Raw genomic sequence first — 25,346 nt, 5'->3', positions numbered from 1 at the left:
GGGGGGGGGGGGGGAAGGGGAAAAAAAAAATGTATCAGCATGTAACTGCCTGTACATGTTGCTCAGTTTTACATTTACTGCAATAATCAAAGGAAAACAAGTGCACATTAATAAAAAACTTCTGAGCGTTTAGCAAGGTCAGAAACCATCAAGATACTAGTATATGTAAGTTATGAGTTAGAAAATAAAGATATTATAGTGTTACTTATATAAAACCAGTGTCTTACTCCTACTTGATGTACTTTCTTGTCGCTTCTATAAAGACAGCCAGACAACCATTAGAGGGCTGGGAAGATTTCCATTTAGACCTTGAAAAGAATAGGACTGTTTAGTTTAGGAGAGACAAGTAAGAAGGGAGATGATAGAAATGCAGAGAATAAATAGTGCAGAAAATAAATCAAGCATTTCTGTTTGCCTTCTTGTATTAAGGGTGCAGAGACTTTTGGCAAATCTGGGAAAAAAAATTTAAAAAGGAAACTTATGCATAACATATGATTCACCTGTGGAACTCACTGCTACAGCTCAACGACTACAGTTTTTCCAGAAAGTAAAACTAGATGATTAACAACAACATCCACTCTAGACCATGGTACAACAGAAACTATTGTGAGGACTACAAACCAGCTGTCAGCTGTTGAGGGTAAAAAGGAGAGTAAAAGCAAGCTTCCTCCCACCCCAGACAGGGAATTTCACTGCTGCCCATCAGAACTTCTGCTCTCTGTGCTTCCACTCAAGATGGTGGTGGTAGCTGCTCTGAACCACATGATGGAAGAACCAGGCAGAGCTGCAGCTCAGTCCAGGATGGCAAATCCTAGGTTTATGTTAGGGTAAGGTCAGTTTGTGGAAATGGTAAAATGTAAACCCATTACACAATATTGACTTGGGGGAAGGTATGAAACCCCTGCCACTCCTTTCCACCTACCAATATGGGCTACTTGATGAGAATAATGGGAAAGATCCTAGTATCTTCTCTGAAAGGATGTCATGCACTCAAAGAGAAACCTGGCCCCTCAAATTTCGACAGCTATTTGCAAAAAACATAATTATCCAAGGCCAGTATACACATGTAATGCAGACATTATGCTCCCTTGCTTAGCTAGAGCCAGTCCAAGGCAGGCCCCAGGATGCAACTCCAGCCAAGCCTCCCAGAGGTAGATGAGTGGAGAGGCCACACTCGCACAAGTCCACTTGTACCCACTCCGCCTTGCTGCAAGGCCCCAGCTCTCACCTCCAGCTCACAGACCCAGCACTGGCTCTTACGGTCTCCCTGCACACAGCCCAAACCCCCTTCACCTCTGGAAAGGGTCCTGTGATTAATCTCACTTACTACCTCGGAAAAGCAACAGCACAGCGGCTGCCAGCCAAGTCCGACTCAACAGCGTCTGGGGAGCTGAGGCTGCAGGGCCAGGCCTCAGACTGTCTGGGCAAGTCATGAGCTTTCCGCCTTTCCTCTCCTGGAGGCTCCAGGCAGACAGAGCCAAGGCCTAGCTGTGGGAAGCCGGGATCCTTCAGGACTGTGCCAACACATGGTGCTGAGGCTCAGGGAGATTTCCGAGCAGGATGGAGAGTAATTGGACCTGCCACCACAAGTTTCTTTAGTGTGACCAAAATATATATATATAAAAATAAAATAAAATATACGGCAAGCCATGTATTTCTGATGTTTAAGTCAGCAAATTCACTCCCAGAGTTAACAAGTTGTCACCAGTGACCCTGGGAGACGTGTAAAAAAGGTTGCCAGGGAAGGTCAGGAGAAGGCTGCTACAAGCGCAAATAGGCACTGAGAGAGGAAGAACATGCACAAACGAGAGACAGGACGAGTTGAAAGAATGCACAGCTGCCCAGGCAGTACTTTATTTTTTGCCTGCCCTCAAACCTTCTCTGAACAGAAGGTAGTAATACACCAAACCCCAAATTCAGGGCTCTCAGAAATGCTGCTTCTCAAGGACCACAGGCAGAATCATTAGCACTGCTGAGGAGACTGACACAAATCAGTCACAGAAAAATCACTGTACCTACTCTCAATTACTCCTCCACCTCAAATAAAGAAATTTACCATAATGCCTAAATTAATTCAAGAGCTAAAGAGAAAAGAGAAGAGGACAAGCAGTATGAGGAGCAAGGAACAGACACGTGGCTATGCTGGCACAGGGCTGGACTCAGTGCTGTTGGTGTGCTGCTGCGCTGGCACTTCTGTGCTGCTTAGCTAGGGAGGTGTTAAGGTCAATGCAGTTTGCTCTAACCAAACTGAAGGCCCATTGTATAGCCCTCCATGCCTGTTGCCTTCTCCCTTCATTTCCTCCAGAGGCATCAGTGCAAGTTGCCAAGTTAGGTTGCACCTAGATACTGCACAAACAAATAGGCTCTGACCACTTGGCAAGAGCGGCACAGGACAGCAGCTGGGCAGTCTCTACCTTGCAAGAGACTGCAGGGAGCTTGAAACAAATAATTTGGAAGAGAATAAAGTCACTATCAACGCTTAAAATGCAGAACTACAAGGCAACACATACATAACAAAGAGAAATAGATTTGTTCTTATTAAAACTTGGCATTAGCTGTGAAGATCCCTGGGACTTCTCTCCTCCTTACTTCTAGCTGCAAGCCTGTATGTAGCTAGCTCTTTCCCAGGGCCCCTACTGTAACATCTATGCTGCTTCTGCAGTGATAAGCCCACCCTAGCCTAGCTCATGAATCTTGCAAAAAACCAAGAGTGTCCCATCAGCTGCTCACCTTTCTATCACTCTGAGAATCACCTTGCACATTAGCACATCTCTTGGCTATTCTCGTATCACTCTTCTAATAGCTCTAATAGCACTTCAGAGCCTGTCTATCAGAGTCCAAGCCTAATTTCTTATTTTACATCCTACACCTCCAAAATTTAAAATATAAACTGGGGAAACAATGATGCCACTTTCACCTTCCCTTTATGTCAAACGTAGCAAGCTGCCCCTTTGACTACAAAGGATCAAGACCAGTGAATCACAATTAGCCTGTGATATTTGTCTGGGGTGTTTCTGGCAAAACGCAAAGTTTCAGTGGAGGCAAAGAAGCCACTTACACCAGCACAGAACAAAGTCTCAAAAGAGATCAGAGACTCTTCCACATCCTCACAAGTCCAAAGGATATATGCTTAGCAATATCAGAGCAGAACATCTGAAACCTAGAACACATAGTACATGTACCCCTAACAGTAAATGAAACTGGCATGAAGCAGTGACAGAGCAGCTGCAGATTCCAGTGCCAGAAGCTTCCAGGAATGTCTTCTGTCTCCACCACTAGGGTTTATGCAATTATTTGCCAACAGGTACTCAAAAGTTAATTTAGGTTCTGAATCAACAAGCTTCATTTTCAAACACCCTATTTTTTACCTTTATTTTGCAACTGAGAATGCTTGCAAGAGAATGTTCTTCCAAGAGTCATTTTAGTAAGATCTTGGCTTCAGTGACTAGAAATTAGTTGCACTGAATAATGAGGAATTTGTTGTCCTTACGTTACATTAGTAAAATGGATAAAAATTATATATGGGATCTTACATACTTCTACTACAAAACATATACCCAAAACACGTTTACACACAGAAGAATGTGAAAGGGTGACAATCCTGCCTCATGGATAGAGTGAGAAGTTGAGACTGAACTGAAAGAGGGCACTGAGTCAGGACTAGTGTTAAAGTAGGAGAGAGCAGATCCAGGATAGCCTCAATGAGCTACAGAGGGCAACAAAGACAGGGCTGCAGCAAACATGGCAGAGACTGACAGCTACGTTACAGCAGTCAGAAGGAAGCCCATATACAACTTGGAACATCTCACCTCTTGTACAGCCCTCCAGGCTTCTGTGTCTGGGGCACAGTGAAAGCCCAAACCATCACTGGAGTGGGAATAGCTCCAATGCTTGTATAAAGTGACACAAAACAAAACAAACAAACAAAAAAAAAAAAAGTATCCAGAACTTTTCTCTGCCTCTATATTAAGCAGACTACTGATTTGGCACCTTGTCTCCTATGGCCAAAAGAATTCAACAAAGGAAGAGAGAACTACTTTGAGAAACATTTAGGTAAGGCATGACTGGGAGGGTGAGAATTAGAAAGGAGGATGACTTGTCATTAAGACTATGCTGAATCCTACAGATTGCAAGCATCAAAACAAAATTTTCCAATAAATCTCAACAGCACTAAAATGGCTTAGTTCTACCACAGAGCCATACAAAAACTGTAAGGACTGTGTTTAAGAGGCAGATGTTTGAACTGGAGCCAAGCGCAAGCCAGATAAGAGACCCATTTACAAAACATCCTTGCCGAATTCTACAACTCGTAGACCAGAACCTTAATGGAACAAAACTGGAAGCTTTTTTCTTCAAACAGTCATCCAGCACTGAGCACAGGCTGACACCCATCAGATGACCCTCTATGAACTGCTTGCCCCAGTGCAACAGATCAAGTAGCAAAAAAGGCATTTAGAATAGAAGATAGCCATCTCCATACATTGTGACCTTGGTATTCCTTTTGGAATTCTACCATTAAATGAAAGTTCACAGCCCAAGTAATTAAGCACTGGAAAGAATCCTTTTTTTTTTTTTTCCCCCACAGGTTTACATAAAGCTTTTAACTCCTGGTATTCTGGCCATTCAATACAAGCAGCCACAAAAATAAAGTAATTCAGTAAAGTCTTAAGACGTCTTTCCATCTCTTGTTCTAACGATAAGAACAGAACAACTGAAGTACCAAAAAACTAAATGGCTCACAAAAGGTTTGAAGATGGGATCTTATTCCAGCTGTGACCAGACAATTCTGAAGTACTTCTGGATTGCTGTACAAAATAAAGCAGAATTTCTAAAGGCATTAAACTACGCATACAATGCTAAATAAGGCACAGCCCTTGAAGTCATTCAGAGCGGAGTTCTGGGCATTAAATGGTGGGTTCTTAGATCTACAGGTAACATAACTGAAATGGTTTCAGAGTCACAGGGTAATTATAGTGACTCCTCCAGAGCTCTGCAACAGAAGACTTTGAGCACATGTAATCTTTTTCCAGCTGTGTGTGAGTCCATGCAGAGGTGCAAGCAGAGCTGAGAAAGGAATGGAAGCTCTAGGATAGCCTGCACTCTGCTGCTCTCGCAAGCTATGTAGGAAGGGAAGGCAGTTTACACCTGTTGGATAGGTTCTTTATTTGGATTAGGTAATAGCTTGCCTGGCTGAACTCCAAGATTAGAATCACCGCCACCTCTCTCAATAACTCTAAACCCCAGAGGCAAACATAATGCTGGAACATAAACAGGCCAGGAATTCATTTCTCACATTCCTCTTCTCTAGGCAGGATGAAAAGCATTGACTGATGAAATAAGTACAATTTTACTTCAGCTTTCCAAGACCCATTCCAATCCTTCTGTTGAATGACCCATTTGGGAAGGGATGACCACTCAGGTCACATGCCTCCCTCTGTACTGTGTGTCTGCCTCTCCCACCTCCCCCCATTTTCTGGTAGCATTGAAGCAGCACTGACAGGAATCAGTATTTTCATGCATACAGTGCTTTCCAGTCCTAAACTCATGTGCTAGAGAAGCTGTGCCTCCTTATTCTAATTTAAAAGAGAAAAATGAAGGCTTAGGCAAAAGAATAAAAAATATTTACTGAAGTGGCAAGGAAAGAACTCAAACCTCCAACAGTTCTGGGCTGGTATTCAGCATAGCTCACCCTGCTCCTAGCTTCCAAGATCCAGAATCCTTTGGGCAAACCTTGCTGCTCTTTCAATCCCAGCAAGAATGGTTTTAATGCAGAATCACAGACCTTTGCCCTGAGTCCCATGATATCAGCCATAAATATATATTCCAATGTCCGTAAAGACCATGAAGAAGCCATATGAAAAAGAAACTTTATAATATAAACACTGCAAGATACTGCTCTATCTTTGAACAATCTAAACTTGACATTCAAGGAAGAAGCATAAAGATGCAGCCTTACTGGAGATTTCTGCAGGATCAGGTATAAGTTTGCATTCTGCATATATGTCTCAACACCAACAAACCTAAACTTACAGGTGCAGGGATGAGAAATGATCAAAGAGAAACAGACATTTCCCTTTCATTCTACATGTTCATCCATCTCCTTATTTCACCATGAACCTGAGAGCTCTGGGAACACAGCTCTAGTTTCACAGGCCTAGTTTCTAGGATAGTCCTAAGAAGATAGGCCCTTAGACAGAATCATAGAATCATTTAGGTTGGAAAAGACCTTTAAGATCATTGAGTCCAAATCTTACCCTTACACTGCCAAGTCCACCACTAAACCATGTCCCTAAGCACCACATCTACATGTATTTTAAATACCTCCAGGTATGGTGATTCAAGCACTTCCCTGGGCAACCTGTTCCAATGCTTGACAATACTTTCTGTGAAGAAAGTTCTCCTAATATTCAATCTAAACCTTGCCTAGAGCAACTTGAGGCCATCTCCTCTTGTCTTACTGCTTGTCACTTGGGAAGAAGAGACTGACACCCCTTCGCTACAACCTCCTTTCAGGTAGTAGTTGAGACCAATAAGGTCCCCCCTGAGCCTTCTCTTCTCCAGACTTAACAACCCCAGTTCCCTCAGCCATTCCTCATCAGACTTGTGCTCCAGGCCCTTCACCAGCTTTGTTGCCCTTTGGACAGGCTCCAGCACCTGAGCAAGAAGCCACATATAAATTACAAGTGACCTCCAGAGTGCATTACATTCTTCTTCAAAAAGCTGGAGCAGCAATTTTAACTTACCTGACAGCTGAAGAGACAGGTCTGATGTCAGCTATATGGGTGTCTGACTGCACCGGCAACAATGACCCTGTTTTGTTGAGTGATGACTGGTAGCTCTGTGGGGTGGCTGCATTCCCCTTGCTTACAGTTCCACTTGCCAAGTTCAGGTTTGTTAACTAAAGGGGGTGGGAGGAGGAGGAAAGAAAAAAATACATCAGAAACAATTAAAAGACAAGAAAAGAGCAAAAGGTGTCACTAAGTAAACCAGACAGACTACGTACTAAGAGGAATAAGACTACTAGAGAAAGGAAACATTCAGATGCAGGACTGTGCTAGCTGCATAAAGCAGTGGGAGAGATGACACCAACCTCCACAATGCTTGAGATGAATTCAAGTACCAGCATTAAAAATACAAGCCTTCCATTCACAGAAGAACAAAGGAGGAAAGACAAAGATGGATCGAAAATCCCAGAGTAAGAAAGCAACATCACATTCCTGCCATGTGAAAACTTAACTCTATGTGCACTAATCAAAACCTAGAAACTCACATTACACTGAGCAGAGACCAGTGTGCCCAGTCAACATAAGCTGTGTCACTAAGCCAGCCATATGCACCTTTCCTCTCTCTATCCCCCTCTATGCATCCATACAGGCACAATCCAACAGCATATGTACCTTGTATATATAATTCAAAACCAAACTCTACCACATATAAAAGTAACTTCTCACACAACCACTTCCAATCTGTTTACACAAGTAAATATGCTAGCTAATGACAGTCTAAAATCGTGTTAGGTATATGTTATACCAAGCTCTAAAGAAATTATCTATGTGGGTTTAAGCATGCAAAGTGTATTCCATTGTTTCTCTCTCTGGTTATCTTCTTGACAGATCAAACTCTGCAGCAGACACTGTCTGTTGCTTTATTGAAGAGAGCCTAAAAACGTAATGAAATAGTATCTACTACAGCAGGATAAGTATTAAGTTACATTTGGGAAAAAAAAAATCATGAAGCTTACAAGACACTACAAAGGTTGCAAAGTTACGAAGTTACGATTCCCAGTCAGGCATTGTCAGAATTAAGTTTATTACTACCTTTAATTATATGATCACATGTTGCTTTTTAGGAGCACAGAACAGAGCTGGTTCTGTACCAAGATTAACATCATATGGTAAGCAAAACTTATCTGTATGGCCCCTGCTTGCTTCTGTGGCAACTGGAAGGCATATAGCCAGAGAGACAAAGGACACAGACAGAAAGAAGAGTCTAACACCTAACCCTGCATCTGCTCCAGATCTCAAAGGTGATGCTTGTTAAGTCACTTGAGTGTGACTCAAGCATAGCTCGTGAATTCCCAGCTTTGAGACCTTAACAGTGCTCTTTCATCAATATTTGTGTGCAATTACTCATATGCTTCATTGCAATATACCGCACTCATACCTACAACAGACTTGTGCAGGACTGCAGACTTCATATTCTCTGACTGAACTCTGGCATGAACTACCATTGCAACTGGCAACACAGTAGATTCCCACTCCTCCTGTGGTTTAGTACTATGAGGCATCTAAGCATTTTGTAGATTCAGAAATCTTGACTCCTACTTCAAGTTCTGAACAGGATTAAATTATAGCGGTTATGCAATGGGCTTCTGCCCACTTCTCCAAAAGCAACCTCTTTTGGCTCATCCCTTCTGAGCTCTACCCTTTCCTGTTCTTACTGCTTGTCAGTGTCTCGTTATTCTCGCTTAGTCAGTCACAGCTTCCATGTTTCAGGTGTCAATCTCCTTATTCTGCTCAGTCCAGTTTCATTCCTACAGATTTCCAACACTGGCGTCCCCACTACTTCTGGCCCTTGAGCCACACCATTTCAGGCCTGGAACTCTCCATGAGAGTAGTTATTTGATCTGCCTTCCCATACTTTTGTTCTTCATTCCTCTTCCAGTTGCTCTCATGCCCTAGAAGCAAGCTTAGTCATAGGCAGTGCTACCCATCTTGTATGGAAAATTACTTAAGGTGTCATTTTGGCCCTCTACCTCACCCTTAAATGTTATCTTCTGTAGGATTTAATTAAAATTTAAAACATCTTCATTGCAATAACAGAAAGCTTCAAATTAGGTTTAGTTCCAGTTGTGCTAGGCACTATACAAACACCTAACAATGACGGTTTCTAGCCACAAAGAGTTTATTGTCTGAAAAGAAGCAAGAATGGCAAATGAGACAAACACAAAGGAAATAGAATATATAGAATTCTTAGCTTGTCAGCAACAGTAATCACAACTTTGTTAACACATACAATGTGTGAAATGAAGACGACTTTATCCATTTTTTTCATCATCTTGATACCAAGAACCATTTAGCTTGATGAATTACCACCTCACCCCTGCTCTATTAATGCAATCTGCTTTCCTCTCTAATCCGGTATCACTGTTTATTTGAAAACTGTCTTTCTAAGCAAAGCACGTGAGCAAATAGCTTAGTATGGGTAGTAGGGACATTTCACACATTCCACATAGACAGGTGTTTAAACTACAGCAGGATTAAATACAGACAAGGGATTCAGAATGCGGGAGAGAACACCAGCAAGGTGCAAGGTTTAGCTGCAGCCAGCCCACCCAGATGGGTGTTACTGCTTGTTACTGTGCCATGTGCTGAGACTTTTCAGCTGCTATAATTAGCTTGGCAGGATATTGCCTTAGTGGATCGCTGGAACACCCCTAACACATTTGTGCTCCACAGAGTGACTTCATTCTCTAGTCACCAGTCCTCCTGTGCACCTGATGAAATCATATTCTTCCCTTTATGTAGGCAAACACTTAGCAGCAAATCAGTTGTCACTTTAGCTTTAAATAAGATAATGTATAGCACTTGGACCAAAGGACATATCAAAAACTCCATAAAGAAAATATGGTATTGAGAAACAAAACAAAACAAACAACCTCACCCTACCCCCAAAATCAAGAAAGGCAGATTAGTGGGGCTTAACAGGGAAAGTGATTATTGGCATGGAACTACAAGAATAAAGTTACTTTTCACACCGAGTTGTATCAAGATGGGTTCAAGCTCTCCTGCTTGGTAAGATCTTCACTAGCAGTAAGGGACTTACAAATATTTTTTCTGACACTATGACAGGAGACCTGTGTGTGCTGCACTGCACTCTTCAAGCATCCCTATCTTCAAACATCTCTCCTCACATTAAAACATTTTCTGTGGAGTCTGTAAAAAGCAAGATAATACACAGCTAATACTTCTCATGATAAAATGATTCATAAAGTTTTGCCACAATTTTTAAACTGTTTGGGACAGCTAAAAGGAACATGCTGAGTGAACAACACAATGGGACAGTAAATCCCAAAGAGCTCTCATGGAAAGAGAAGAGCCCACTTTATGTAACTCTAGCTGTTATCTAACATCAAGAAATAGGGTAGGGAAGAACATGTGGGTTGTCACAGCCATATTGATAAATACAACCTAGTGTTAGAAAGCCTAACAGCATATATATGTACTGTTATAATTAAATACTAATAAGCTAAAAACCAAATTATTGCATAATGCCAAATTACTTTTACTGGGGTTTTTTTAATTATTTTTAAGCATTACAAGGTAAGTTTATGACAATACACCTGCCTTATTGAGACCAGACCCACATAAGCTTAAGTGAACTTGTCTCTGGTTTTGCTTTATTTAGAGAAATCTATTTCCCAATAAATTTAAGATTGAAAGCAAGGCCACAACACAGAATGGTATCTGAAAGTGCCAGACATAAGAGTTGAGAGTTTTGGTTTTGTTAATCTGCTTTATAATTAAAATAGGAAATATGAAATCTCCAAATACAAACAGGAAGAAAGAAAACTCAAGGATAGAATTTGGAATTTGTTTCTAATGAATAGCATTCTACAGACAAAGACCCATTGTATAGTACCTTTAAGAAAGCACAAGCAAGAGTCAAAAGAGGAGCTTAATCTCTTTCACAGTTCTGATCTACATTATACTATTCTTTCAACAGTTTCCCATTATCACATTCAAGAACCTTTATTTCTATAATATTTTCATTTTGAACTTGTCTAATATTTCAAATAAGCTAAAGCAGAAAATGTCGCCTATGGTCAAAAATTAAAAAGTGTGTATATATATATATATATATGCATACACACACACATATACATTTATATGTGCTGCAGATCAGCCTCAACAAATACAGTAAAAGCCTCTAAAAAAACCTCCTAAAAGCCTGAGTGTTTCTCTTGCTGGTTTGCAGGAGTCAACCACGGTGAACAAGGACACATCATCTCTAGAAGCTGCCCTCTCGGCACAGAGTGGAACAGTGACTTAAATTTTCATTACCAACATCCTGAACAGCAGATCCTGAGTTTCACTGGTCAATGTGTTACAACACTGACCAAGCAATGCACTACAAATAACGCTTACTTCACACTCCCCAGTTGGCAGTTTTAGTATTTTTCTGCCAGAGGCCAGTCATATCCTGTTGCCTGTAAAGTGCCGGGGACTGGAGATCTACACAGTCTAAAGATGACCACTTCTCTTACTTGGAGCCACACTTGAATCCTTTCCAGTTCACACATCTCGTTTCCATTTGGATCTGACTGGTGAGGAGGAGAAGAAATCCAAGCTACATTTCAAAGATCAAGACATGATCAAGATGTGCCAAAGGAACACAGTGATCATAGGCGTACTTCATTGTCTCTTCCAAAAAAAACTTCAATATGATAAAAAGTTCACAGTCTGAAACAGGAGGAAACCTAATGCCACAAATTTTTAGGGACAATGTACCCTTTCAACAAGTTTCAAAGGTATATATGAACATCAACAGCTTACTGAGAAACCTTTTTCTTTAAAGAAAGATTGGAAGGGATCATTTTAAGGATGTAAGATCATTTTACATGTAAGATCACTCCTCCTCTACCTAAAGACCAGAATCTTTAGGTTTTGATGCCTCAGACAGGACAAAATGACATTATATCATAAACTAAAAGGAAGGAAGCATTCCAGTAGAAAACTGAAAGCATGCAAAATGTTTCATCATTTGCAATATATTCTCCTTTACCTTTCCTGTGTGCTCAGTTTGACTCCTTCAAGACCCTTCAGTCAATCCCTAATTTTCCATTTTATTACTGTTCATCCAGCAATGCTACCTTTATCCAAGAGCTTGTAAGAGAAATGTTTCTTTTCTTCCATTACTTTGCTTCCATAGTCACTGTATGTTCACCTGCCAAGCCTTCCTCAGACAGACATACCCCTATGGCTTTTGACATCAGTGAGATATTTATATTCCCAGGAACAGAGGGGAAGAGCTAACAACTTGCTATTAAAAAAATAAATAAATAAATAAAAATTGCAGATTCTTTCAGTTATATTTTTCTTCTTTCAGCTTTCAAATATGACTGTGACTAGGTGCTAAACCAATATAAATATTCACTGTTAATTTGTTGTCTCCCCAGTCTGTGGTCTGCATGTTCTTGACTTCACCATAGAGCTGCCATGCACATGTGTGATCTCGTGCAAGCTAGCATGACTTGGGTCTAAAAAAACAGAGCTCCCAGGTCTTCCAGTACTACTGGAAACAGCCCACCTGCCTTGCCTTCCTTAGTTCATCAAGATACTGGAATCCAACAGGCCATCCCAGTATGGGAAATATCACAGGATCTTAACCTGCCTCTTTCCTTAAAAGGCAAAGGAAATCCCAAACCACAAATCTCTAACACACACACACACACACACAAACACACACACACACTTCACTGTCTGAATAGTGGCACAAAATATATCTACTACAAATTCCTTGAAGAAACTATGTATTACAAGCAGATTTTCCTAGGACCACCTTTTTATTACCCAGGCCAGCTTGCTGACCACACCCCACACTAAAACACCTTCATTTTATGTACAGATTTGAATTTGCAGGAGCAACCAGCCAGAAGGGAAGAACTGGGGTTAACAGGCTGGGAAGTGTGAAATCTGTGTGTGTACCAAGGCTGATCTGGCCAAAGGCCTCTGACATTCCTTCTCTGCGCGTGGAGCTTACCAGCTTACAGGATATACATATGCATACAGAGCACAAATGTTCCAGTCTCCAGAAAATGTTCCAGACAAAGACCTGCCAGAGACATTCCTGGGAAACCTGACAAACTTACAAATTCCTTTGTAGTGCCTCCAGTGTATGCATCCATTTAACAATGAAAAAAGGAAAAAAAATAACAAAACTCAAGTTAGTGCTGCCGCTGTGGATGGCTGTACTGCCTTCTTCCTTCTGAAAAAGTCAGGCTTTCATTTAGATGCTTTCTGACTCAAAAGTTCCTAGTGGGAGTGATTTTGATAAGGCATAGTCATGCCAAACGTTTGATGATCAGGGTGTAATCTTTCCTATAACATGCATTCTATCTGCTTAGCCTGGCCTATTTGGTGACTCTGCAGATGTTACTGCATCCTAAGGAAAGCCTCTGCTCCTATTCCCTTTGGAGCCTCAGAGCAGGAGTTCAGTTTGAGCACTGCTGAAACTGCATTGAGATTTTTGCTTCCTACAGCCTCTGCTGAGACCAGTTACATTACTGCTGATGCTACAAATCAGTAGTATTAAAAGTAATTCCAGCCTGGAGATGAGGAGGAGATGGGGCCCTGCAGCTGTGCAGAGCTCTGTGAGAGAGGAAAGAAAAAGATCCCTTAGACTTCATCTCCTGCCTTCTTGGTCCTCTTCCTTAATAATTCCCTTCCTCTCCATCAGTAGAAGGGTAAAAGTCAACCAAATGCTTAAATAAGGAAAATAAATCTGATTAAGACTCAGATAAAGTACGTTTAGTCAAAGCAAGGGACTAACACTGAAAAAAAGTGTTAGGGAAAACATTCTCACCAAATTTCTGCAAATAGTTGCTGCACTCTGAGTTTCGTGGTCTTTTTGCAGTTGCACTGTTCAGTTCTAGAACTAAAAGAGCTGATGCCCAGTAGAGTGCATTTTGGCATGCTGGCCATTTGTTTTGTGGTACTTTTCCTCTGCTGAGGACAAGGGAGGCCAGGATACCACACTGCATAATAGAGACAGGTAACTGATGATTAGTGTGGGTTCAAATGTTGTTGTAGCTGATGTTAAGCTGAAACTTGCTGTTTTGGGATTACTGTGGCACATGGTCTCTCTGGGGCACTGTAAAGAGCCCATTCCAATTGTTTCTCACTCCTCCTCCCCTGTCCTAAGGTTTAGTAAACTCATCTGCTTCTTTCTAATTTGTACCTTCTGTCCAAATGAAAAATGTAGAGTGAGAAAAGTACCCCACCCTTCCATGGATCTATCAGCATGTTTGCAGGAATCCTGGCTGCTGGATCTTGGGCACTGACTGGCTACATAGCAAGAGAGAGGCAGCTCAGTATAGCCCTTGCCTGGGTGGTCTGATGTTATCCCTGTGATTAAACTGGCTGGCTAGAAGAACTGGAGCCATTCCTAATGATAACTGGGTCCTGAAATCTCACACTCTCTCTCACAGAGAGGGGCAGAGCTCCCACCAGGCTTCCCCTCCTCCTTCTCTTCCTCCTCCTCCTGGTGAAGCTGGCCAATTCAACACATTCTTCAGTTCACTAGCATTAATAACTACAAAGTACTACAGCCTGGTAGGTATCAGCTGCAGCCCCCCACGCCAGCGAGGGATAGGGACCTCACACAGATCTATTGCAGAAGAAAACCTTCTTTTTACCTTAAGAGCATATTTCTGAAATAAGTAGCATGCTATTCACAAAGGAAAAACACATATCCAGGATCCAGCCACCTGGCTCTGGATCTACACACATGCTGTGCATTTTAACATCCTCCCCATAGCAAGTCCCACAATACAAGCACAAAGAAATATTTGAAGCTAAGCACATGTGAAACAAAGACTTTAGGATTAATGCCTGGTAAACAACACAGAGGGAAAAGAAGTCTGGATTATTTTGTTCACAGCCTTCATGCATCTATCCGTCAGAAAAGACCAATGGCTAGCAGTAGGTACAGATGTAAATATATTTTCATTTAGCTGTCCAGAAATAACATTGTAGCCAGTAAGGTCCCTATATCATAAATCAAGGCAAGAAAGGCAAGTAAGTCCCTATACAATGAAAGGGGCTTACCAATCTGCATTTTCAGGCTTTATTCCCCAACACACCACCAATGTATATGCCATGATTCTCCAATGGTACCATTACTATCTTATGCTCATGCTAGGCAATGGCCTAACTGAACAAGAAAATTTCAGGACAACTGAAAAACTGAGCATCATTACACATTGACAACACTGCAGGGGAAGCACCACACACACCAACAAAGACATCCCTCTAAAAAAAATTAGCAATCATTTGCATGCTGTAACTAGGAAAATCACTCATTTCAGGTACTGACTTCCCTGCAAGTATCTCAGTAACTCTCTTATCATAAAGGAAATATTTAGCTTGACTACAGTAAAGTAATGTAGCAAAGAAGAAGTCATAAATATGGAAGCAGCAGCATAGTACACATTCCTCAGTATTAAAGACAACATATCAGTTCAGAGCAACGGACCAGCAAACTTGCTATCCTGCCTGACATATTTCAGAAGATGAAAGAAATCTTGGCTTCCATGCATCTAACTAAAACATCTTGTTGATAAGAAAAATTAATTCCATGTTTCTGTATGTTAAAAGCTACAGATCTATCATTTGCAAAACACTCATTATTCAGCTATGGCCCTTAATGCTATCTTACTGCATGAAGTTTCAGAAGTCGAGTGATTACTCTTGGCAAGGGAAGTTAATATTCTGTGACAATAACTATTCACTTTTATGATTTTTACTCTGATGTCTTCCTACCAAGATGAATATCCCCTTCTTGTTATGAGAAACATGAATAAATCTTTACTTACCTGGTCATCCACTGCTCTGTATAATTCCTTCATACCTATCTCTTCTCTAAACAAACAAGCTGAATATTTTCACTTCCTCATTAAAAATGTATTTTGCAGTTAATTTTTCTAGCCACTCAACTGTGAATCCCAGTTATTTTTCCTGAATTAGCTTTAGAAATGACAACCAGAACTGAAGAAGTTTTTCAAGGGAGGGCCTTTAATTGATGCTTACATGACTACATACCATTTCCTACCCTGTTCTTTAAACATGTTACTAACTTTTCTTTGTTGCCTTTACTACTTGACTTAGGACAGGTATCTCCATTGAGCTTTCTAGAACAAAACTAATTTTTTCTTCCCTGGATGATTAAAGGATATTATTTCAAGTAGTTAAAATTATTGCTTGTCATGTAATCAGTTATTTATAAACACTGAACTTCATCTGCCATTGCCTTTCCCAGTTAATGCAGTTGTTACATTTCTCTTAGCTTTTCTCATAATAATCAACAATTGTACTGACAAATTATCAGGAGGGAGGCTCAAGTTTAAGTTTATAGCACACACAACTTCACCGTAATTGCATGTCTGGACATTTGTAGCCCACATTACGCTGAAGATAACAAGAAGTTACCTCATGTAGTAAACATGGGCTGCACAAGTATATGTTCACATGGATGAACACTATAAAGTAGTCAATCTACTGTAAATTCACACCCCATGTTACCTTGCAATAACATGCTTTTATATTCATTCTTTAGGGAATAACATGCAGCCATTATGAACTTCGTCCTTTCAAACCTTTAATTTTACACTCCATCATGTTCATTCTTTATTCTGTGTCTTCGGTTACCCACTTGCTATACAGCAAACTGGCTACTCTTTTGTTTGCTCTCTGTCTGCTCTCAATCCGTAACAAAACTTTACCTCTCACCCTACAGATACTGGGCTTGCCTAACAGTAATTGCTGAAAGCTTGTAAAAAACTTTTTTGTAAGTTTGAAGAACAAGAATCAGTTCCACTAGATGCTGTTTTTCTCAGTTCAAAGAATTCTAATAGATCAAGACATGGGTTGGGTGTTTTGGGGTTTGGTTTTGGGGGGGGGGGGTTGGTGGTTTGGTTTTTTTTTTATCTGAATTATGTTTACCTGAGTGAATTAAAATTTCATTTTTATTTCAATTTAACATATATCTGCTAATGGAGCAAAACCCTCTGCTTTAATTTACAGGAAACTTAAGGGTCCTTATTACAGACAAGTGCATGTGTTGCCTATCTGTCCTATATACTAGCTTCATCACAGACCTCACCTTTCAGCAGAAACTTGTCACTTTGCTGTTGCATTTCTGAACTCCTGAACGTATGCCATCCAGCCATAGAAGTCTCACAAAACATTTTTTGCCTATCTTTTCTCCTACAAGTTTAACTTCATTACCTGGGAAGAAAAATGTATCTCCTTTATACACAGTACAGTGAAAAATGCAAATTCCACATCCTCCAAAAACTGCTTCTACAGACATAGAATATATCCCCATTGAATTAACAAATTAATCTACCAATAGCATATTTAAGGAAATCTGATTTCCTGTGGCATCCCCATGTGTCTCCTTGGCCGATAAGCACATCATTCACAAGTCTGCTACCTATGATATAGTCAGTATCTTTCCTCCCTGCATCCCCTTAACTAACAAGCAAGAAACAGCACATGATGCAGCTAGTTCCAAATTAGCAGTGAACAGGCTAATTTATATATGCACTCTGACTGGATAGGCAGCAGTCCAAAGAGAACAGAATATTATGAACTCCACTTGATTTTCACCCTTGACTGAAACACTCACAGGCCTGGCTCTTCTCTGTCTCTAACATTTTTCATGAAACAAGTAAGAACGTACTATCTTCAAGACTAATTTAGTTGAAACTTGCAGAATTTGGACAGGAGCTTTCTCTTTCTTACTTGTTTTCTTACAACCTTTTGAGGTCAGATATCTCCTTATTATCCTATTCAGCCATGAACTTACCAGGTTAATGCTGGACCCTCAAAGGCACACATGTTCCATTACAGATCTCTGTGTTGCTTTCTCCCTAATGTATTGGGTAGTTTGGCTAGAGGAATATCAGGTTATTTTTTAATACTGTGGGTACTATAGCTCTTACGGTCAGAGGTACATAACTCTACTGTTTGTCATAACCTCAAAATCAGTTTAACTATTAGATTTTATGTAGCCACAAAAACATTGTAAATATGTGATTTTAAGTAAATAAAATGGAATAAAATTTCTCAGAAGTAAAAAACAACATTCATTGTTACAGCTATATTAAACAACAAAGATTCTCCTTAGCAGCTTCACTATATTAATTTGTAAAGCTGAATATTTGTCTTTCATAACCTCAGATTGTCATACTCAAGTGTGTCCTTAAGGTAAGTGCACAAAAGACATCGCCATTAAAGACCATTACAGAAGTAACTGCTACCCTTTTCTAGTTTAAAATACAATAATACTGCTCCTCTTTTCTCTATATACATCTCGCTCTCATTCCTGCAACTAGGCAGTAATGATTCTCATGGGTTTTAGATCAATATTTCTATCGTATACCACTGCGAACACACCCTTGTTTTCTCACTGTTGCAAGCATAAAGATCCGTTGATGAAATTTTATACCACATAATGAAAAATATTTTTCAAAAATACAAATTAATGCAAGGCAAAATGTTCCCACACACTTCATGAGACGACTTAAAAGCAACTGTGTACAAGGGAATGAAACCACATATCAGTAATGCTTTACCTTTCTACCATCTCCAGTTCCCATATTACAAGAACTGTTCATTTCATGAGTATCACCATGAAGTTGCCATCTGGTGTTTCAGAAGAGAACAGAGAGGACTGGTAAGACAAAAAGATAATGTACTCACAAAAATCTTGTTTTCTTAAGATGACAGGTTTTAAATACCTTGTTCCATGCTCGTCAAATACTTGGTCTTAAAATTTTCCCTTTGAATATTGTAATTTTAGCAGCCAACTGGCTTAATAAGTTAAACTGATTGAGTACAGAGGGTAGAATACAGGAGTGTAAGAAAGAAAACATGAAATAGGTGCTTTGGGCATAGGTAGGAAACAGCAGGGATTGATGAAGGACAGAGGTAGACTCCCAACCAGAATGGCAACATTATTCCAAGCACAGCTACTGAGGCTACATTCCTAGGTACTCCAGAGACCCTGGCTAGTACACAGATATCAGAAGCAATTCTCACAAGAATGGGAATGGAAAACAAGCTTCCCAGCTGCTCTTGGAAGGAGGTAATGTACTCAGAGAACCCCCGCCCCCAAGATACAGCTGGGCACAACACAGGGAACCAAGATACAAAGGCATTCAGCTCTCACATTATAGTTCTTGCCCTTGGAAAAGAAACAGTCCACAGCAATAGTAGTTTTTTCAAAAGTATCTTTCTTACATCCTCTCTAAATCAATAGCATAATCTTGCCATTAAATATAATTAAATCCAAATATCAGGCCCCTTACATACCAACCAGGTACTTTCCAACAAGATAGACTAACTCCAAGTTTCTGGAGTGGTTTTAAACAATTGTACTATTTTTATTATTTACGTAAGTGATGTTCTCTTCCAGGGGTCACCTTCATACCAATTTATTTTAGAATGCTTTTACTTTAAAAGGACTATTATATTTCAAGTGGCTTAAATAGAGGAGTGAAAAGGGGGAAAAATAACAATTCAGTCTCCTGTCGAGAAATGCACAACAAAACACAAAGCAGTGCCTTGTTTAGCTAAATCACCCTTATAAAAATCCTGTCTCTAACCTTCCCTCAGCTTCCAATCCCTTCCTTCTCCTCTCCCTAAGCCACAAGGATTTCATAACCCAGAGTCCCCGAACACTCCCACCTCAAGTCTTTCCTCTGTTCAACCCATACCAATGGTCATTGACTTCTCACTTCTCTCTGGCCATTTACTAAATCCTCTCCCATATGTTTCTCTCTTATGCCCCTCTCTTCCTCTCACCTGATTCAGACTAAATCCTTCCCCGCCCAAACCTATAACCATGCAGCACTCCCAAATAGCTTCACTGGTATCTACTGTTCTGCAAATCACTTTCCAAACTGTCAGCCTACTCTCTAATGCCTGCACTTCTATTCACTCAATTCCCCTGCTTCACATCCACATCCATATCTAGTGGCTTAACAGCAGGTGTCCTGGTTCTAGGTCACCCAAAAATGAACTCAACCCTTGCTTGGCTCCTCCAGTTTTGCCTGTACAGGCACTTGCTGCTATACTATTATGCTTTTATTGTATGCTGGTACATCTTGGCACCCTTCATTGTCATAACAACCTTGTCTTCACACAGAACTAAAACCCTTGGTCCTTGTTGCAACACAGGTTTTAACAGCCACGCTAGATCAAAAAAATAATCAGAATGACTCTTAGATGACAGAAGACATTCTATGAATGTGTCTGGGGAAGACGGAAGAACCAACAACAAACCCCGTGAGTAGCAGCTGTACGTTTTACCTATGTTCCTTTGGGCCTTGCAGTTATATCTGAACCTTCCAAAATATCACTGTTTTCAGGTATGATTAAAATAATAGTCTTAGGTTAGGAACTACTACATGCCATAAATTCAGAGTTCTGAATTTAAACTTTAAATTCTTCAAAAGAAAAACTATCCTCAACTAAACCATTCAAATTTTCATATTAAGCAAGCTTCAGATTTCGTTTCTGCAAAGGGATTATTGCAGAAATGTGGCCTGGAGAATCAAAGTAGAGAGCAGATGTCTAGAGCAATTCATTGACAGATAGAGCTCTAGCTCTAAACTTTTCATTGACTTGTATATCCCTTTCTACATGGATCTTTTTCATGGTGACAGAAGACTATTACAACACAACCCAACATATGTTTCTATACTTCACTACAGAAGCAAAGCCTGTACAAACACTGTGTCGCTCAATACAAAATCTCAGTTGGAAATAATCTACGTTGTTTGCTAGGAGCTGAGGTCTTTATTGTTTGCTGGTCACAAAGAAAGGAATTAGCACTTTCATTCTACACATTTCCCACTCTTCTGTGGGGAAAGTATCTGCTGAGAACCCAGAAACAAAAAGCAACACAGACACATTTACCACAACCAACACATTTCCAGAGCTTCCACTGCACTTCACAGCCACTTCCAGACTTGTGTATACCTGCACTGATAGGTGGCTAAACAGATTTCAGCCTCCACCATCTGCAACTACCAGAGTAAGTTCCTATGTCAACCAACGCAGCTCTGCTCAGGAAGCTACACAGCCCTTCCCTCATAGAGCTTTGTGAATTACTCTCTGGATTCCCCTTTGATACTTCCTAATTTAACTAGCAGTAACTAGCTATGGTAGGAATACAGAATTTTATATAACTATTAGATGATTTTTAAATGGCGGCAAGAGAACAACTTGGTTTTCTAGACAGACCTAAAAAACCACAGCAGTTGGAGCCAAGTGGGAAATGAGTGGGTTTAGGGAGAAAGTCTATTAATTTATTTTTTAAAGTTCTTTTCAGAAAAAAAAAATTAAGTAGAGGCATTTCATTTTTCCTCAAATATTTTTTAGATACTATTTTTTATCCAAGGAGACGGCTTCCATCATATATTTAGCTTTCAACAAGTCAGCATTTCCCGAATGAATGTTCATTTCTCTACCAATTTTTTTTAATAGTTTTACTGACAAAGTTTAGCTTTAAAATGCTGAATTCTGATTTCATCAACAGAACCAGACTAACAACTCTGAATATTACTGGACAAGCATACAAGCTTCTCCCAGAGTTCCTCATACCTCTTCAGGCTTTGAAAGATAAGATTCTCTAAGTAGGGTCTGGCCTGATGCAAGATCAGGCCTCAGCATCACTGGTATGTTCAGTGCTCACATTCTCTGCTGAGTTCATCAGCAAGAAGGTGCTTTCGTTTCGTGACTTATCCTTTAAAGTTCGAGACCTATCTGCAAAGACCAAAGTGCCTGTATTAGTTTTGGAACTGACAAGACTGAATCAAATCTTTGAACCAGATGTAGAAGAGTCCAAAAAAATCAATTCAGCTTCCTAGACTTACAAATGCACCCCACCTTTTAAAAAAGAGATATTGCCAATCATCTAAACAGATATTCAAAATCCAAACATAACGATAAAATTGAAAGAAACAAATAGCACCAGCTACTGCAACTATTAAAGATGCTTCAGAAAACTTAGCAAAAGACCACTGCTAAAATAGTATTTTCAAAATCCAAGTATCAGAGCAAAGATGACAAGTGCAGGGACTGTGAGAATGAAGCCTGTGACAGCCTTTTCTGTTGTGACAGGGATTCTAGCTTTACTGCTTACATACCTGCTGTATAAGGAGACTGATGTGGTATGGTGGGGAATGTTGACAGCCTACCTGCTTTTCTGCCACCTGCTGCAGTTCTGCTGCTACCATATAAGGGTTATTACTTTTGTCCTGGGAAGAAGTATCTTCTGCATCTTTGTGCATCCTCGCTGAGACCACATGCTGCCCACTTGAACTGCGATGGCACAGACCTACCAAACAAGCATTTGGATATGCTTAGTGAGCGGTATGTCAGACTCTCTCAGCCTGCTGATCACAGTACAAAAGCAGGTATGATACCTTCTGCATATTCTAGGGAGAATACAGCCTTCTATTCTGCATGGGTATTGCCCACATGAGCTTTTGTCAATTCCAAACCCATAATCTCTTTATTGTAATGTATCTAATGGCAACCAATTCCAGATAATATTAGCTGCTGTTACCTAAGTTAAATCTATAATTCTTTTCCTTAAAAACAATGGATCATTTTAAACAAGCTATTCAATTAGGAAGTCAGATTTATTTTAATCCTAGAAAGGTGGTCAATATATGTATCTATCTACACAGCAACCGTAATGAACATGCGCTGACCCTGATGTACAATCTAAAACAAATGTATATAATTAAAAAAAAAATAAATCAGGACCACAGCTGTTAGCCTGTGTGTGGTTCCCAAAACTTTCTCAATAAAGTACAATAAGTATCTAAAAATTCCTATAGTTTCTTCTACTCTTCAGATTCGTTACACTCTAAAGTTGCATTGCTCAACTATATTCTACCCCAGCATGGTAAGTGAGAAGTCTCTAGATCATGTTTTTAAGATACACTTGGATATGGCAGTGATGAAAGGTCCTGCAGAAAGAGACACAGTAACGATCCACCCAGATCTGTTGGTTTTGGAGGTCCTTACACACCTATTGAATACCTCATAAGTATTAAATAATTATGTGGTTTTGTTAAAGGATTTCTCTGCATGATAAACAGAGAACTAAGAAAACACAGACTGAGACAGGACTTCTACTGACCAAAACTAGATTAATATAACTAAAGATTTAAAAAAATTTAAAAAAGCGCTCAGTAATACAATCAGAAAAATATATACAACACTTTATTTCCCAGCTCTTTTCAAACAAGTTCAACAGCTGAGTTCAAGGCTGAACTCTTTACGGCTACCTGAAAGGAGGCTGTAGCAAGATGGGCATGATCTCCCAGGGTAACAAGTGATAGGAAAACGGCATCAAGTTGCTGCAGGGGAATTTTAGACTGGATATTAGGAAGACCATCAGGCACTGGAACAGGCTGCCTAGGGAAGGTATTTAAACGATGTGTAGGCATGGCACTTAGGGACCTGGTTTAGTGGTGAATTCGGCAATGTTAGGTTAATGGTCAGACTCAGTGATCTTAAGGGTCTTTTTCAATCTAAGTGATTCTATGATTCAACTGTTCATCTGTGCAATAAAAGGGCATCTTTGGCAAACAAGGGCTGCTTCCTGTACTCCTTTCCATGAGAAATTTACCACCATTCAACTAGACTCATAATTCTGGAAATGTAAAATTTCTACCTACTCCAGAACAGAAATTACATGATCTAGCAGATTATTAAGCATCCCAGAACACTCACCTGCTTTTGCAGAGTATGGTCGGGACAATCTTTGGCTGTAGATCTGAGCAGCAGCCTGAAAAGATGAGAAAGGGCCAACAGTGTATCTACTAGAATGACAACAATGTAACCCTGCAAGGCTAGAAGCCTCACTAGACACTGGGTTTATGAAGACAGAAGAGCTGTCAGGAGCAGTGAACTGCAAGGATGGTAGTGGGGAAGGGGCCTGGGACCAGCTGGAGGAGCTGGCAATGGTGACCAGGTACCTGTGATTTTTCAGAGGCTGAAGGCTGAGAAGGTGTCCAGGAACTGGTACTTCTCTGGAATGTGGCACCATAACTAGAGGAAGAAGCACTAGAAGGGCCACACCGAGGTAATTTCACTTCAGGGTTTAAGGAGAAGATGGGTCCTTCTGAAACTACACAAAGATAATGAGCACACTAGATGAGAAAAAGCTGCTTTTCAGGTCCTTTGGATAATATCGACACACCAAAGATGCCTCTACCCAGACACACTGAAGCCAATATGACCTCATGTACTGGCAAAGAGAACAAGAGGCTCTACATGATGAATAACCTCTTCCAAAGCTTGTTACGTATCATGATCTTCCCCCACAGTAGAGCAGCTAACACTTTCAAACTGATGGCTCTACAGTACCTTCTCTTGGGTTTAAAAAAAAAACAAACAACCAACCCTGCAGAACTCTCCCCAAAATTGGGCATTTGAATCCCTCAGGATGAACCCAAAGTTTCCAACCTTTGTTTAAAACAGTATCTGCATTAATTATTTTTTTTACTGATTATGATTTAAGCCAGTTCACTTTACAGGTTGATTTACCTGCAACTGAAGTTTTGGACTGATGACCTTTTATTTTTTTCACCACCTCAGGATGCTCTAGAAAAATCAGGAAGTTAGGAAGTAGAACAATGCACTGGAATAGGTTGCCCAGGGAAGTTGTTCATGCTCAAACCCTGGAGGTGTTCAAGGCCAGGCTGGACAGAGCCTTGGGCAACATAGTTTAGTGTGTGGTGTCCCTGCTCATGGCAGGGGGGTTGAAACTAGATGATCTTAAGGTCCTTTCCAACCCTAACTATTCTATGATTCTATGAAACTGATATCATTACAACAGTACTGCAGAATTTAAAACATTCTTAGAATGGATTTTCTTGCTAATAATTACTGTAGACCATGCAACTCTATTGATCACAATTGTGCTGTCAGTAGCATGGACACCTGAATATGTATGGCTGGCACTGCATATCCTTCCATGGAAAACCTTATTAGGCTCAAATATACAGACTCTGCCCTCCAATGGGGACACTCACTGTAGGCAGCACAATTTAACAGGCCTTGATTTCTCTCATCCCTTACTTTGATTTTGGGCATTCTCTGCACTTTTCAAATCTCAGTGCCTTCAGTTTGCACATTATTGTTTCAGTCATGACCCACTATATCTAGCTCCTTATAAATGCTGTTCCAGATTCATCCCACTTCTTTCCATAGACTGAAGTTAAAGTGGATTTATCTGGGCAATGCCATCTCAGAACTGCCAGCAAAACTTACCCTCTTGAGGCTGTTTCTCTGACTCATTATTGCTGTTGCCGCATTTTGTGCTTGTGGAGTTTTTTCCTAGGAAGACATTTGCTGACCTGTTTTTCTGTGTGTAAAATGTCAGCACTTCCGCCAGGTCACTTTCACTACAATAAGGAGACAAGAAAGGATATAACTGAGGATTCTAAGCTTTTCTGCATTCATGTAACAATGAAAGGCAAGGAACAATAAGGAGACTGAAAAGGGGAGTGGGGAAAAAAGGTGAGGCCAGACAAGTTA

The 25,346-nt window shown here is 40.3% G+C and overlaps 1 protein-coding gene across 1 annotated transcript in view; it reads right to left on the bottom strand.

Moving 5' to 3' along the window:
- Nucleotides 1-25,346, bottom strand: part of LOC104411055 (tubulin polyglutamylase TTLL5-like) — a gene marked incomplete at its 5' end in the record, with an annotated part of 85,047 nt that overhangs the window by 36,585 nt on the left and 23,116 nt on the right. The window contains 7 exon segments of the mRNA XM_010021384.1: nt 6,744-6,898; nt 21,938-22,128; nt 23,538-23,735; nt 23,738-23,770; nt 23,773-23,934; nt 24,354-24,410; nt 25,080-25,213. Of these exon segments, the coding sequence (XP_010019686.1) occupies nt 6,744-6,898; nt 21,938-22,128; nt 23,538-23,735; nt 23,738-23,770; nt 23,773-23,934; nt 24,354-24,410; nt 25,080-25,213 (930 nt within the window).

Source organism: Nestor notabilis, unplaced genomic scaffold, assembly GCF_000696875.1.
Source record: "Nestor notabilis isolate BGI_N333 unplaced genomic scaffold, ASM69687v1 scaffold11139, whole genome shotgun sequence".
Taxonomy (NCBI): Eukaryota; Metazoa; Chordata; class Aves; order Psittaciformes; family Psittacidae; genus Nestor; species Nestor notabilis.
The sequence above is the reverse complement of the archived record's forward strand: the minus strand, read 5'-3'. Positions and strand labels throughout refer to the sequence as shown.